The 16230-nt window shown below is 40.0% G+C and overlaps 1 protein-coding gene across 1 annotated transcript in view; it reads right to left on the reverse strand.

Annotated features, from left to right (window-relative positions):
- Positions 1-16230, reverse strand: part of LOC125074850 (glutamate receptor ionotropic, kainate 2) — a 75337-nt gene that overhangs the window by 7622 nt on the left and 51485 nt on the right. The window contains exons 2-11 of the mRNA XM_047686307.1: positions 10988-11098; positions 9770-9931; positions 7858-7989; positions 6273-6404; positions 4628-4791; positions 3943-3996; positions 2969-3130; positions 2238-2381; positions 662-874; positions 8-211 (exon numbers count right to left, since the gene is read on the reverse strand). Of these exons, the coding sequence (XP_047542263.1) occupies positions 8-211; positions 662-874; positions 2238-2381; positions 2969-3130; positions 3943-3996; positions 4628-4791; positions 6273-6404; positions 7858-7989; positions 9770-9931; positions 10988-11060 (1440 nt within the window). The 5' untranslated portion in view covers positions 11061-11098. The remainder of the gene's footprint in view (positions 1-7; positions 212-661; positions 875-2237; positions 2382-2968; positions 3131-3942; positions 3997-4627; positions 4792-6272; positions 6405-7857; positions 7990-9769; positions 9932-10987; positions 11099-16230) is intronic.

Below are 16230 nucleotides of genomic sequence, written 5' to 3' on the forward strand. Positions count from 1 at the left end.
TACTTACTCTTTCCATCAACTCCTTGACTATTCCATTCCACTGCCCGGTCTCAGGGTCCCAAGCACCGTACATGTTATCGGGGACGAGCCTCAACCGGTATTGGAAACCAGCTCTGGCGGCTACACGCGCCAGGAGATCTATGCAGAATCCCTCAAACCTGGCGTTCCCCTGGAGGTTCCAGCCTTCTTTAACCATGACGTAGGGTTTCTCCTATAGAAAAAAAACGTTGCTTATTTTTCAGTTTACCATTAAACTTTTTAATGGTAAACTGCGCTCACGAAATGGGGATCAAAACGAACCTGAACTATAACCTACGATCAATAGATTTATATTATATTTGCCTGACGGTCCATGAACCGCCGAGGAACCGCCGAAAAACTCATCTTTTTATAATTAAAATTAATGCTATTTCATACTTTTTCCGGCTTCGGGAAGTGGTTTGCCAAATGGGCCACCTGGTAAGTGGTCCATAGATATTGGCGAAATGGAAATTTTAACTATTTCTTACATAACCAATGCTACACAAACCTTGGGAACTAAGATGTCACATTCCATAAGGGATGTGCAAGCCTTATGGCCTTAAAGCCTTACCTCTAATAGATTTGTCTTAAATATTTCCCTTCCCATATATAAACCCGTAAATCCGTTCTCGGTACTCACTTCGACGGTCACGACTGTGAGAGTGACGTTGGGCGGCGGGTCGCGCCTGTAGGCGGCGGGGTCGGTGATCTCGAGGCCACGGGTGGGCGCCCACGCTCCCGCCTGCACCGCGCGCCCTCCCTCCCCACCAGACAGACGCATCAGCTGCAGTTGAAAGCTGGTCCGGATACCGTCCGTGAAAGCGATGGGGCCTGTGAGGCCGTGTGCTTGGACCTGCAATATAAGAAGAAAGAAAGAACGAATAAGAAAAAGAAAATAAAAGAAAAGTATATTTAGGACACAGCACAATTGATAAAACGTACAAACACACAAAGAGAAAAAATGGACAAAGTATACAACACTTAATCTGAAAGAAAACACAACAATACAGAGAAGAAAAAAAAAGCAGTCTTGAGAAGCAATGACTTCAATCCTAAATAGGAGTAACATACAGATTCTAAGTTGGGTTCCAAATCCAAACGCTGATTTTGAATGGTATAAAACAAAAAAATAAAAATATAATAGCCGAGAGTGACTGAGAACTGTCTTCAAATATTGCCATTCTCATGTACTGAATCTGTTTATCAGCGGCGATTACAATGCTAGCACAAAACATTATACACATATCAAAGTCAAAGTCAAAGTCAAAAATCTTTATTCAATATAGAAGTGTTTACACTTGCTTATTGATTGTCAAAAATCTACCACCGGTTCGGAATTTCGCACCTCAGACCTGAGAAGAACCGGCGAAAGAAACTCAGATGTTCTAAAGCCTAACTCAAATTAAAATAGTAAGTTTGTTTGTTTGTAACGCTTTTGCGTCTTAACTACTCAACCGATCGCCATGAAACAGAAAATAGCGTGCCTAACAGAGCCGAACCGTAAGTTTAGGGGCCATATCTTAACGTAGACTTTAATTACTTTAATGACTCGTAGGGCTGCAAACAATACCATCTGTTTTATTTAATAAAGTTATGGATTCTTTCGCGTTATCGTCTATTTTTGACTTTGACTTGACTTAGCTGGTGCCCCCTTGAATCCACTGGGCCCTGATCTGAAGCCCAAAAAGCCATATGGCAGATCCGGCCCTGGTACCTAACAACTGTGAGAGGGGCACAAACATGTCAAATCGCGAGCGGAAACAAGTTCTGAAAAACTCGGATACTTTCCTCTTAAAATGACATAATTGCAGATCATATGCTATTGCTGAGAAATATAGGACACTGGTTGTTGCAGACGGCTTTGCTCACGTTTTAGGGATTTGCTGTAGGATCATCGTAAGGCATAAAAAATTAGCATATATCTTTCCTTGGACTTCAAGCTAACTTCACACCAAGTTTTATAAAACCCCGTTCATTACTTTGGCATACAGACAAAGTTAGTTTTACATTTATAAAATTAGTATAGATCTCTAAATATCTCCGGCTACCTGATCCGGCTCGGCCGGCCATTATTGAAAACCGTATAAAAATTAGTTTGGTAGTTTTTGGGTTTATTGCGTAGAGACGCGACGGGAAGACTTTATGATGTAATATTTATAAAATGGGGACATCGCTATTCTTGAAAGATGTACAAACGCTGCCGTTTTACAACTTACTTTATTAATATTCTCCAATAATGTGTTGCCGTGGGATATGTGCGTTTCTGCCTCGCAGGAGACATTGGTCGCGTGCACCTCCTTGGTGGAGGCGAGCGCGAGCGCCAGCACCTGCAGCGCGTCGTACAGCAGCGCCGGCTCCGTCTGCAACGGACACGGCGCCTACAGCATCACTGTCCGGGTGACAGGCGGCCCAATGGGCTACCACTGGCGCTGGTACAAATAATCACTATTCCTTGCGCTGCCAACCTTTGGAGCTATGTTATGTCCGTTGTGCCTGTAGTTACAATCGTATTGCTGTTTGGAGGTACAAGGAGTTACTATTCAGATTTGCACATAGCCCTACCATAAAGTAAGCCCCGGACTACTAAAAATACAGACAACATAATAAACAGTACTGTAGAAAAAAACAATTGCTGGCCTTCAGATGTGAAATATCGAAATACTGAGTTCAGACGCAGGACCAACTTCACGACCTTTTCGAGGCACAGGTTAGGTAATAGTGTCAAGTGGAAACTACTTATATTGAATAACTTTTGTGATGGCCCGATTAAGAAACCAATAATAATATCAATAAATGTACTTGTGCCTGTACATGTCCCACAGTTGGGCAAAGTCCTACTATCCCTTTTGAGAAGAAGGTTTGGAGTTTATTATACCACCCTTTGTGTGACACATGTGGCAGGATTTCATTGAGATTAGACACATGCAGGTTTTCTAACTAGTCCTACCTTTATATTTCCGCCGCTTAGTATAGAAGCGCCGATCGGATGAAACTTTTCCATGACCTGTAAAGCGTCTTTCACTTTATCGGAATCGCGATCCACCAGCCTCCAGCCGCTCATGTTAACCCGGTTGTAAAGAAAGTCCTCCAGGTCGAAGAGTTCCATGTCCTGGAAGAAATATAAACGAAGCATTATTTCGCTACAGAATATTACAGTTATGTGATGCGTCCTTTTTTTACTTAGACTTACATTACCGCCCTAACATAACATGGAGTACATGCCCAAGGCCCCCATAATTAGAGGATTATACCGCAATTCTTTATGGAATGTTAATGGCGGAGCCAATAGCGCCCCTTATTGAAACGATTTCCGATATTATACAATTTTGAAATGGTACATTTAGATCGTTAAAAATTATACTAATGCACACGTAAAGATAAATACAAGTACTATACGTTATAACGATATTTACATTATAATAAAACTGATAAGAAGTTCTTTTGTTATTATAGATATTTCTAGAATACTAGACGAGCCAACGGCTTGATAAGCTGGAAATTTATAAAACTTCACAGCATATAAATCTTCACCTCCTATTTTACCCCCATACAAATATTCATTGTCAAATTTCTTCAAACTATCAAAGTCAAACTATCTCCACGATAAATTTTATCCAAATCGGTTAAGCGGTTTAAGTTTAAGGATGTATTATATACATATATAATTGTATTTAACTTAACACGACTTTGTATTTTTATATGTTGAAAAAGAGTAACTTCTGAGTTTCTTGCAGGTTCTTTTCATAGAATCTACATTCTGAACCGATGGTAGCTTTACTTAATATAGTTTGTTAAATGACGATTCAAAAGTGCTTGTAAAAGCCTACTTGAATAGAGTATATTTTGATTGAAATCGTGAAGAGGTAACAAACATAAATATTTTCGCATTTATAATGTCAGTATAGAGTTTTAAATACTTACAAAAGAAGTAAAAATATAATGGTAGTTCTCGTTGTTCATTTGCAACTGTAAGATCTGAAACGGAATTTAATTATCAGAAATATTTACAAATTTAATTTTGTCCGTATTAGTCCAGTCCTATAAAATTAAATATGGCGTCAATTTACAGGAGAAATTTGTCCGTATTAGTCCAGTCCTATAAAATTAAATATGGCGTCATAAAATGCCACTTGTTATAAACATAAATACATTTAATTGATAAGATATAATTGGTCGAGATCTTAAATAGTACATGAATCTATTTAAGTGGTCGAAAGGCTTTCTCTCATGAGATATTCTACCGTTGTGTTCCGATTTGAAGGGTGCGTGAGCCAGTGTAACAGGCACAAAGGACATAACATCTTAGTTTCCAAGGCATTGGCGATGTAAGGAATGATTCTTGTCCCAATGTCTATAGACATTGTCTTACCATCGGGAGATTCATTTGCCCGTCCGTTTATGATTTATAAAAGATATTCAAGTCCTTGAAATTTTGCGTTTTAAATATTGGTAAAGTTGTGATCGGAAACGCACCTGCAAGCGCCCCGGTGTTGCAGATGTCCATGGGCGATCGTAGTCACTTTCCATCAGGTGACAAGGTGTTTGCCACCTCTAACATAAAAAAATAAAAAAAAAACTTTGGAAGGAAAATTAAGTGTGTACTCACAGCTCTGGACAGCTGCTTGAGGTGCTTCGGATCCGTGTCGACAATGACGTGCTTGATGTTTTGAGCTTTGAGCTGAGCGAGCGCCCGCCGGTAGTCGCGCGCGTCGACCCGCACCGCGTACATGTCGCGCCCGTCCCGCGCCAGGCGCACGATGTTTAATTCGCCTGACGCGTTCGTACAAAATATTTATAAGACTAAGCACCTTTTCTGATACTGAAGAGGTTTAGAGCTCAATGTGGTTGCTCAATTGCTACTCGTAACAGATTATCAGTCGACATAATATGCAGGTTTCCTAACGATGTTTTCGTTAGCTGCAGATGAATTATTAACATAAATTAAGTACAAACAAATTCGGTAGTTCTTGACCGAGTTTGAACCCAAAATCTTTGGTTAAGATTCATGTTTTGTTTCAATGACGCAAAAACAACAAAAAATATATTAACATACCAACTATTACAAGTATTAAATATATATAATGATATTATACTATATTACAAAAAATGTGTAAATATATGACAAACATTGTCCATTCCACGAAACGAGCTCCCAAAGAATATTGTTCCAGTGCGCTCATTGGTTAATTGACCGTGACCGCCATTATCCAAATTATTTCTCATTTTAAAGGCGGGATTCGTCTCGCTTATCACTGGCCGCGCGCATCGACCAATACAGCGCAAGTATTTTGTACCCTAGGAGTTCGATTCGTGGAATGGAAGTACATTTCAATGAAATCATCATCCTCCTGCCCTTGTCCCAATTTTACTCGGGGTCGGCGCAGCATGTCTTCTTCTTCCATACTTCTTTAACATACATACATAAGCAGCCCGTAAATGTCCCACTGCTGGGATAAAGGCCTCCTCTCCCTTTGAGGAGAAGGTTTGGAGCATATTCCACCACGCTGCTCCAATGCGGGTTGGCGGAATACACATATGGCTGAATTTCGTTGAAATTAGACACATGCAGGTTTCCTCACGATGTTTTCCTTCACCGCCGAGCACGAGATGAATTATAAACACAAATTAAGCACATGAAATTTCAGTGGTGCCTGCCTGGGTTTGAACCCGAAATCATCGGTTAAGATGCACGCGTTCTAACCACTGGGCCATCTCGGCTCCATACTTCTTTATCGAACGTCATCTCACAAGTAACATTCTTTCTAACCATATCGTATTTCACACAATCCATCCATCGTTTCTTTGGTCATCCCCTACCTCTATATCCATCCACATCCATTCTCTAAACCTTTCTCACAACATGGTCCTAATTCCTCCGCATAACATGCCCATACTAAGACAGCCGGTTTCCAGATAGCTTCTCGGTTACCGGTGCCACTTTCAAACTTCCTCTTATGTGCTCATTCCTTACTCTATCCATTCGCGTAACACCACACAAAGTACATTACAATGAAAATACTTTGCGTCTTATATTTTATATAGGGATCATCTATATGAATATTATAAAATTTGTATGTTTGTATGTAGGGGGTACTCTCTTGAACTAATGGTTCAAATAATACCGTTAGAAGACATTATTCCTGAATGCTATGGGGTATAAATTTTATTTACATATATAGTTTTAATTACTTAATTAATAAATTGCGTGCGAAGCCGAGGCGGGTTGCTAGTATTATATATAATGTACCTACCGACTCCGTAGTCCTCATAGATGATCCCCATTCTGGTCCAGTTGAGGAAGGCTGTGAGATCCTTAAAAGCTTGATCCATCAGTTCTCGGGAGGGGTACAAGTTGATTGTGAAGGAATCTGAACTGTTCAGCGCTGAGGAATAAACAACAAATGATTAAAACTCATCGGTATTTAATAAAGTATATAAAATAAAAAAAAGCGATTTAAAAAAAAAATAAAGTATAAATTATATTCCAACCTATAAAAAAAAAATCAGTCGTATTTTCGAGTAATTTCCTTAAAAAAAAAAATCACACCAAATCGGTTCATAAATGAATTGTCATTTATGAACAGTTCACGAGCAAAATTCTACATTATTAAAAATATAATCAGTATCTCAGTTCTAAAGAGTCACATCCCATTTTGTTCGCTCACGAATTATACTTTGTTTAATTTACCTGATAAATCTTAAAACATTTAATCTAAAAACCTCGTGGTGTTCAATTAAACCTAACTTAGACAACCTTGTTCTATGACTAGCGATCCTCCCCGGCTTCGCACGGGTGCAAGCCTGCAACTAAATATACTACAGAATGACTTACAACGTTCACAGTTTTTCAGTCGTTAGACAATACAAACCGCTATGTCCCTGCGTTTCAAATTTGTAATATCTTCGAAAATATTCATTTAAATTACTAATTTATATTTCTACCTTTTAGGGATAACCCACAATAACTATTTTTTATCCTTTACGAGAAATAATGGCTTATTTTCGAAGCGATTTTAAGCAAAACAGCATTAATCCTTATCCAATTAAGTACCTTAAATACATTGTGCATTTAATATAGATCAATATGGAACCTTTACAGCATGTAATTTAATTGAATATTTTGCAGAGTAGCGGTTTGTATTGTCTAACGACTGAAAAACTGTGAACGTTGTAAGACAATCTGTAGTATATTTAGTATCAGCATTGCACCCGTTTGAAGCCGGGGCGAGGTTGCTAAAGTAATCGTCATGAGAAGCTATAAATTTTGTAAAAAAGTGTTCAGGAGTTCACAACATTTGGACCAACAAAAAAAATGAATTTGTGTAAGATTTAATAAATTATTAAGTAACAAATATTAATTAACATATATTATTTAAGAATAATTATTCGTCAGATTCATAAGTAAAATTAACAATAACAACCAGATCCGCGATATATGCAAAGCAATGAAACAAACTCGTACGCATTCGAAACTCGAATGTCGCGTTTATTTCAAAATGGCGTCCCGATAGTTTACAATCCCTGCGACGGACGCGTTCCGGTACCAAAAAACACAAACGATAGCGCTTTGCGTCGTTAAAATATGACCCGACTAAATTAAAGAGGTTGTTACTTTCATATAACCTGTCTATATTTCATGTCGATTGAATATGGTCAATTTATTATTATCTCGCAGTATAAAATGTTTACTTAGTAAAAGATGTTTGTTTACATAATTTATAGCTTCTCGTGACGGGTACTTTAGTTGTTATTAAAAATAAAAAATAATATTCCGTTTTTTTACGAAGTACTCCATCGATGCAGGATAAGGATATTTAATATGATGCCCACACTTACTCTCAACGAAATGTGGCGTCACAGTCAAATGTGGAGCGTGCAGCGATTTACACATGGCCGATAGGGTCGACCCGAGCAGCGGGCCGGCGCTGCTGAATATGGCTATAGCACCCGACTTGATTTGTGTACAGGCTGAAATGAAAAAAATATATATGTCATTGTTGAACGAAAACTGTGTCAAATTTGACGTGGTCAGGAACATGTAGAGATGGCCTAGTGGTTAGAAGAGCCGAGATGGCCCAGTGGTTAGAACGAGTGCATCTTAACCGATGATTTCGGGTTCAAGCCCAGGCAAGCACCACTGAACTTCATGTGCCTAATTTGTGCTTATAATTCATCTCGTGCTCGGCGGTGAAGGAAAACATCGTGAGGAAATCAGCCTGTATCTAATTTCAACGAAATTCTACCACATGTGAATCCTCCAACTCGCATGTGATCAGCGTGGTGGAATATGCTCCTAACCTTATAGGCTGTATATTTAGTTCCATTTGCCGGTTCTACTCACATCAGGGTATTCTCTTTTCCGAAACCGTGGTAGTGTTTAGTATGACAATCAATAAGTAAGTGCAATACTCCTATATTGAACAAAGGAGTTTGCTTTGATTTGATACACGATTGAAGACACTTTGTACGATAGAAAAATATAGTACACGTTTCTGGAAAACATCAGATTTTCAAACTACTTTTGAAATCATATTTTATTGGTAAAAAAAAAACATTGAAAAAGCTAATATCGTGCTTAAAATTTATCAAAGTGTTTAGGAATCAGTTTTACTTGCTTACTAAAATAACAATAAAATCAAAACACAAAGTGCACTCAAATGGTGTTATTCCAGAGGTCAACTATTCTGTTGTTGATAACGCGTCGCGGCTAATTCATGCCAATCCTCGGCTTCAGCCGAATAACATTATTAAATAAATGTGTGTGAATACATTATTATTATATTATTATTATTCTATCAATTATTAATAATCAAAGTTTAATCACATGTTCAAATTTAATTATATTTAATTCTCGTATCGTTAAAATTCTTCGTACACTTATCATTTCGACGTTAAGCATTTTCAAGCCAGCAAAAACTGTTAAGGGTCCTCGAATCTACCACTTCCGGTAGCCATATTGCGTTTCCGCCACTCGACATCCGAGAGTTTCCTGTTTCGTGCTCAGTATTATTTTAATATATATTTATTTTATGAATGTCATAGTTACGTACAATAATTTCATGAATGACAATTGTTTCATTTATAAAATTGTTTAGTTTTAGAGTGGGTATTCATAGTTATATTTATTTTTATTTGAAAATAGGTAAACAGATCGGCAGATGGGCTTATTGATTTTATGTGGTCACCGCCGCCTATAGACTGGCGTTAGTAGCAATTTACCGTCTCTTACACAGCGCAACAACCAAGTTTTTATGTCTATTGTGTCCAAGTTACACTGGCTCACTCACTTTTCAAACCGGAATACAATAATATTATTGCTGTTTGACGTTGGAACATATTTCACTAAGTTCAACAAAGCGCTACCACTAAACAAACATCATTAAAATCTTATATATTAATAGCGTAAACGGATTTTTATCACAGTGATTACACAAATAAAAATCAATTATGGTATAAAAATGATTCTTGATTGCAATTTACAAAATTGTTACGATTCAACAAAGAATTAATTTTAAATTTAAGTTACTGGCCGGTCACGGAGCGGTACAGCAGCTGTATAAGAAAACAAAATGAAAAACGTAAACGAAATTAAAGCAAATTGTTGTCGACAAACTCCAATTCTAACTGAGCTATTTGACATTGACAATTTTATTTAAAAAACGTTTCATCATTTCGGCGCCAAATTTGACTTGCAGACCGTTTAGTTTTTAATTTAAGTATTGTTACAATTTGATATTTGTTGGATTACCTTTTTTATAAGTTCGGAACGTGTCCCTCGCTGTAGTGTACTGTATGTCATACACGAGGGTACTCTCTGGTAATAAGCTTCGTTCTTTGTTGATCCTGTACACCGCGTACTTGAAGGCTAACTCTGCGCTACCACCTCTCGACTCCTCTGTGAATATTGCACCTGGAACACATGTATATATATTAGAGATAATCATTTTGCACGGGTATACAGCCTCATTTATTAGCGTTATTAACGTTGGATAGGTTGTCAGTTAAGAGAGGTCACTTGTAAAGAATGTAAGTCGGAAATATAAAGATTTTATGGTGTATCTGTGAGTGTGTGTTCCTTTGTTGAGTAAAGTACTTGGTCTCTTGGTCTCTTGGTCGGACAACGACAGCGCCAGACGTGCGGTTTGACTGAATTAGTAAAATCAAGATGTCGGACGACAAAAGTGATCATTTAGATGGCTATCCATTTGAATCTTTGACATACTTTTATGGCAAACAGGCAGGAGGCTCATCTGATAGAAAGTGAAATGACAGTTCATGGACATCTGCAACAAAGTGAGCTTAAAAGTGTCGACCTTGGAGGAATCAGTAGGCTCTTTTCTTGAGGGTGCCCAAGTCATATCGGAAAGTTGGTTCCACGGAGTGGTTTGGTGATTTCCGGAGATCGAGGTGATGTGGATGGAATTTGGAATTCTTAGGCAAAGTGCGAGAGTGATATTTAGCAGCCTGGGTTAATCCGAAGAATTCCTTGCAACATTCCCTGGGTAAGATGCAATAAAGCAGATTGCCAAGACAAACGATCGAGTAGGTCGGAGACAGCTTGATCGCCAACACTTCAAGCCGCTCTACTTAATGGAAGGAGCTGTTCTAACTACTGAGTTCCTTGCCGGTTCTTCTCGGTAGAATCTACATTCCGAACCGGTGGTAGCTTCACTTAATATAGTTTGTTAAATGACGATTCAAAAGTGCTTGTAAAAGCCTACTTGAATAAAGTATATTTTGAATTTGATTTTCTATTTAAAGTAGCCCATAAATGAGAGTAGTAAGTACGACATGTCGGGCCGAATTACTAACAATACATTCCGACATGACCACGGCGGCTGACGGCGGCTTTCTATCGCTAGAATCCTATCATCCTATGGCACTGATACAAATCAATTTATTCTATTCGATTATATTATTATTTATAAATAATTGTTTGTTGCTTTACATAAATTAAAGTACTCACCAATTTTGACAACCGGTGACAAAGCAGCTACAGCGTTCAACGTGACCACGAGCCAGCGCCACTCACTCCACATATTGCAGCATCACCACTCCCGCCGTCAGTCTTCACCACCTGAAATTGTTGTCCTTTGGCTTTAGGCGGCCCATACATCTACAATAAGATTGTACAATATTGTCATGATTTTTTAAATATCCTTATATAATTTTAATTGAAATAATAATATTTAGTACTGCTTTGACTTTTAAATACTTTTTTTTTCGAAATAATATGTATAAAGTATGATTATTGATTCGGTTATCCGTGTCGTGGCGCTCCCGTCACTTCCGTCTCGTGGCGTGGTGAGGCGAGCTGGTACTGCCTGGCACGGAGAAGCGCGGGGATTTTTAACGGGAGAAAAAGATGGAGGACAAACTACAAAGGACGGATATTTGATGACTTTGCTGTTAAAGTTATAAGTAATATATGTATCGAGTGGTTTTAATATAATGGAAGTTAAGGTAATGTGAGTTGTTTTATCTTACTATTATTAGCAGTGTAGGCATAATATTGAAAAAATGCGCAATGATTGTACAGAATTTTGAGCGAGTTTTAACTTTATTGCGCCATATGTATTTTTTGTACTGTGTAGGGTTATTATTATTGCGCAATATATTAAAAATATAAATATGTATTGAAAATATTGACGTGGACGGTTTGTCAATCTTATTGCTAAATATTATTGAACGTTTGGATTCAAAGAGGGTAGTCAATAGTATTGCACAATAAAAATATAGAGCAATATTGTAGATGTATGGGCCTTACCTTTTATTTCTTTCAAAGTTGATAATATTGAAATAAAATTAAAAAAATATTTAACCTATTAGCAAATCGCATTGAATATTAAATTTAAAGTTTTTTTTTTATATCTACTCCGATTGCAATGGACTATAAATCACACGATCGTTGCACTGCGACGTCATTTCCGCAAGCGGCGCCGTCCATCGCTTCATTCATTCGTGATTGATAGCTCATTACAAAGTCAGTAATGAAGTATAACATGGAATTTAATAATTTCCAAAAATCTACCATCGGTTCGAAATTAAATACGTTAGATCTGAGAGTCTCTTTACGATTGACCTTAGCGAGTCCGGCTACGGGTCAAGGGATTTCACCATTGCATTGATGATTGCAAGGTAATAAAAAATAGATTTGTTGGAGAATTATTATAAAACGTGATTTTATTTTGTCATCTTAAACTACTGGAATTACTATGTTAGTTGGGTAAATAATATAGATAAAAAAAATTGTTACACGACTTATAGCTCTTCGCTCGATGGCAAAAGAGCAAGGTTCACTTGTAACATCTCACCTTAGTAATCAGTAACACTCAAAGATTTATTTACAATAAGAATTATTAAAATAAATATTTGCCGTGATTTTTTTATCAATCAATCAATCAAAAGCCTATCGTTGTCCACTGCTGAACATAGGCCTCTCCCAAGGTGCGCCAAAGCTCCCGGTCCTCCGCCTTCCGAATCCAGTCGGTCCCCGCCACCTTCATGAGGTCATCGGTCCACCTGGCTGGAGGGCGCCCTACGCTGCGTTTGCCGATTCGCGGTCTCCACTCTAGGACTCGTCTGCTCCAACGGCCATCGGTCCTACGACATACGTGACCAGCCCACTGCCACTTCAGCCTGCTAATTTTGCAAGCTATGTCGGTGACTCCGGTTCTTTTCCGGATAATCTCATTTCTGATCTTATCCTTCAAAGATACTCCGAGCATAGCTCGCTTCATAGCCCGCTGAGCAACTTTGAATTTGTGGACTAGTCCCGCAGTCAGTGTCCACGTTTCGGCACCGTATGTCATGGCAGGTAAGACGCATTGGTTGAAGACTTTCGTCTTCAAACATTGCGGTATAGACGACGTGAGGACTTGACGAAGGTTGCCAAATGCTGCCCATCCCAAGCGAATTCTTCGATCGGCTTCCTTCTCGAAGTTGTTCCTACCGACTTGAATGACCTGTCCTAGGTAGGTATATTCACTGACAACTTCGAGAGGTTTCCCTTCGACGTATATCGGCCCCGGCACGACATGCCTATTGAATATGACCTTGGTCTTGTCCAAGTTCATACCGAGACCGCCACGCCGGGAAGAATCGCTTAGGCTACGCAGCATTTCGGTTAGCTGTTCCAGCAACTCTGCTATGATGACGATATCGTCGGCAAATCGAAGGTGTGAGATGCACTCGCCGTTTACATTGACTCCATATCCAGTCCAATCCAGCGTCTTGAAGACGTCTTCCAACGCGTTGGTGAACAGTTTCGGGGATATTACATCCCCCTGTCTCACCCCTCTGCGCAGTTGGATCGCCTTCGTCTTACAGTCCTGGATGTGGACAGTCATTGTAGCGGCGTTGTACAGACACCTCAGTACCTCGATATATCTCCAATCGATATGACATCTCTGCAATGAGTCGAGCACTGCCCAGGTTTCGATGGAGTCAAAGGCTTTCTCGTAATCCACAAAAGCCATACACAGCGGCTGATTGTACTCTTCGGTCTTCTGCACAATCTGCCGAACAGTATGGATGTGGTCTACGGTGCTGTAGCCTGATCGAAAGCCGGCTTGCTCTGGGGGCTGGAACTCGTCAAGTCGTCTGGCGAGACGGTTCGTGACGACTCTTGAGAACAGCTTATACACGTGACTCAGGAGGGAGATTGGTCTGTAGTTTTTCAAGAGGGTTTTATCACCTTTTTTGAAGAACAGTACCATTTCACTCCCGCTCCACGTTTCCGGGGTCTTGCCATGTTGGATGACGGAATTAAAGAGGCTTGCTAGCTCTTTCAGGACCGGAGTCCCGCCTGCTTTAAGCAACTCTGTTGTGATTCCGTCATCTCCCGGAGCTTTGTTGTTTTTAAGCTGTTCTAGAGCCGCCCTAATCTCGCCTTGGTCAACGACCGGGAGCTCCTCGGAATAATGGCGCGTAAGAGGGGCGCGCTGGTCATCAATACTGATTCCCACAGGTTTATTCGATCTTGAAGAGAACAACTGCCCATAAAACCTCTCTACTTCTCCCACGATCTCAGCCCTTGAGGTAACGACCTTACCATTTTCAGTTTTAAGTTTCGTCAGACGCGGCCTCCCAAACTTGCGAGCGAACACTTTCGATCCCCGATTTTGCTCAATCGCAGCCTTGATGGCGCGGATATTGGAGCATCGGAGATCGCGCCGCGTCAGCGTTTTTAATGTTCGGTTTAAGCCCTTATCTGACAAAAACGATGGTAGTTCTCGTCGTTTCCTCATGAGCTCGAGTGTCTCAGCGGAGAGTTTTGGTGCGCTGTCTCTTTTCTGTGGCGGAAAACACTTGCGGGATGTGTTTTGCAGTATTTTGACCAGCGTGTCGGTTTTCTCATCAATACTGCTTACGGTTTCCAACGTGGTGAATTGATTTTGAAGCTCCATTTGGAACTTTTCGGAGCCTTGAGCAGTCTGGAGCATGGTAGGTCGGAGAGTAGACCTCATCATTCGCGATCTTTCGGCTTTGAAGTCGATATCTAGAGTGCCTTTAACCAAGCGGTGATCACTACCGGTATTAAACCTGTTGATCACTGAGACATCTCTAAGTATGTGCCTTTTATTCGAAATGATAAAGTCTATCTCGTTCCTTGTCACGTTATCAGGGCTTCGCCAGGTCCACTTCCTCTGGGGCTTCTTTTCAAAGAAAGGATTCATCAAAAAGAGCCCCTGCGCTTCGAGAAAGTTTACTAGCATTTGCCCCCTGTGATTTCTGCAGCCCAAGCCGTAAGGTCCGACTTTCGATTCACCTCTATCTTGTACTCCCACTTTAGCATTAAAGTCTCCCATAATAACATTGCAGTGGGCCTTCGAGGTGTTGTTGAGGGCCTTTGCGATGTCCTCGTACATCGCTTCTACCACATCATCAGAGTATGCCGAAGTTGACGCATATACCTGTACGACCTTCAGGGAGAACCTGTCGGATAGTTTTAGGACAAGGTACGCTACCCGGTTCGACACACTACTGATTTCTACAATGCTGCTAATGAGATCCTTTTTGACCAGAAAACCGACACCACCCTGGGAGAGTTTATCACCTTCGCGGAAGTAGAGTAAGTTACCGGACTCTAGAGTTATCGTGTCCTCCCCCTGTCTTCGGACTTCAGATAACCCCAGTATATGCCAGTTTATATGACTTAACTCTACTTCTAATTCGGCAAGGTGATGGTCCAGCCTTATCGAGCGTCCATTATACGTTGCCATATGTAGTCGTCTTTTATGGTAGCCTGCCATGAACCGGTGATTCTTTGCACCCCCTGCCCTGCCGATACCGCGACCGCTACCTTGGTCGGGCCAAGCGGGCTTGCCGGTAACTGGGGGCCTTTTTTTAAGCGCATCTACCATGTAGGAGGATTTGACCCTACTCGCCACGCTGGGCAGGCGTGTTGGCGAGCGCAGTAGGGGGTAAGTTGTTTACGGAGGAGACGCTGCTACCCATCCCCCCTTTTCCCCGTCCCTTAGTCGCCTCTTACGACACCCACGGGAAGAGATGGGGGAGTGCTATTCTAAGCCCGGCACTCCACGGGTTGATTTTTTTAACTATCATTTTAATTGAAATAATAATATTTAGTACTGTGTTGATTTTTAAATATGTTTTTTTTAAATTGAAATAACTTGTATGATTTTTTTTTTTATTATAATAAAAAACATGGTAAATATCCCGTTTCAAATACTGTTAGTAACATGTGTGAAGTATGATTATAGACTCGGTTATCGACACGGTGTCGTGGCATTCCCATCACTTCCGTCTCGTGGCGTGGCGAGGCGAGCTGGTACTGCCTGGCACGGAGAAGCGCGGGATTTTGAACCGGGGAGTAAAAGTGAGGACGAAGGGCGGATATTTGCTGTTAAAGTGATAAGTAATATATTATATATATCGAGTGGTTTATTAATATAGTGGAATATGATGTGAGTTCTTTTATTTTATATTGAACAAATAAAAATTTAAAATAGTTACTGTACAAATCATGACCGCTTGGAGCGGCATTTCCCCTTTGAATCGAAATTCCAATATGGGCAATACATGAACTAGCGCTCCTGTCATCCCCTTTAAAAAGTGTTGGTACCATCTGACGGTCAACAATTACAATACTGAGTAAGAATATTCGCAAAACCGACAATTACTAAAACGAATTTATATTTTGTTTTTTTTTTTTAAACGAGAATTGTCGTGAGAACGGTTAGAACG

Source organism: Vanessa atalanta, chromosome 28, assembly GCF_905147765.1.
Source record: "Vanessa atalanta chromosome 28, ilVanAtal1.2, whole genome shotgun sequence".
Lineage (NCBI taxonomy): Eukaryota > Metazoa > Arthropoda > Insecta > Lepidoptera > Nymphalidae > Vanessa > Vanessa atalanta.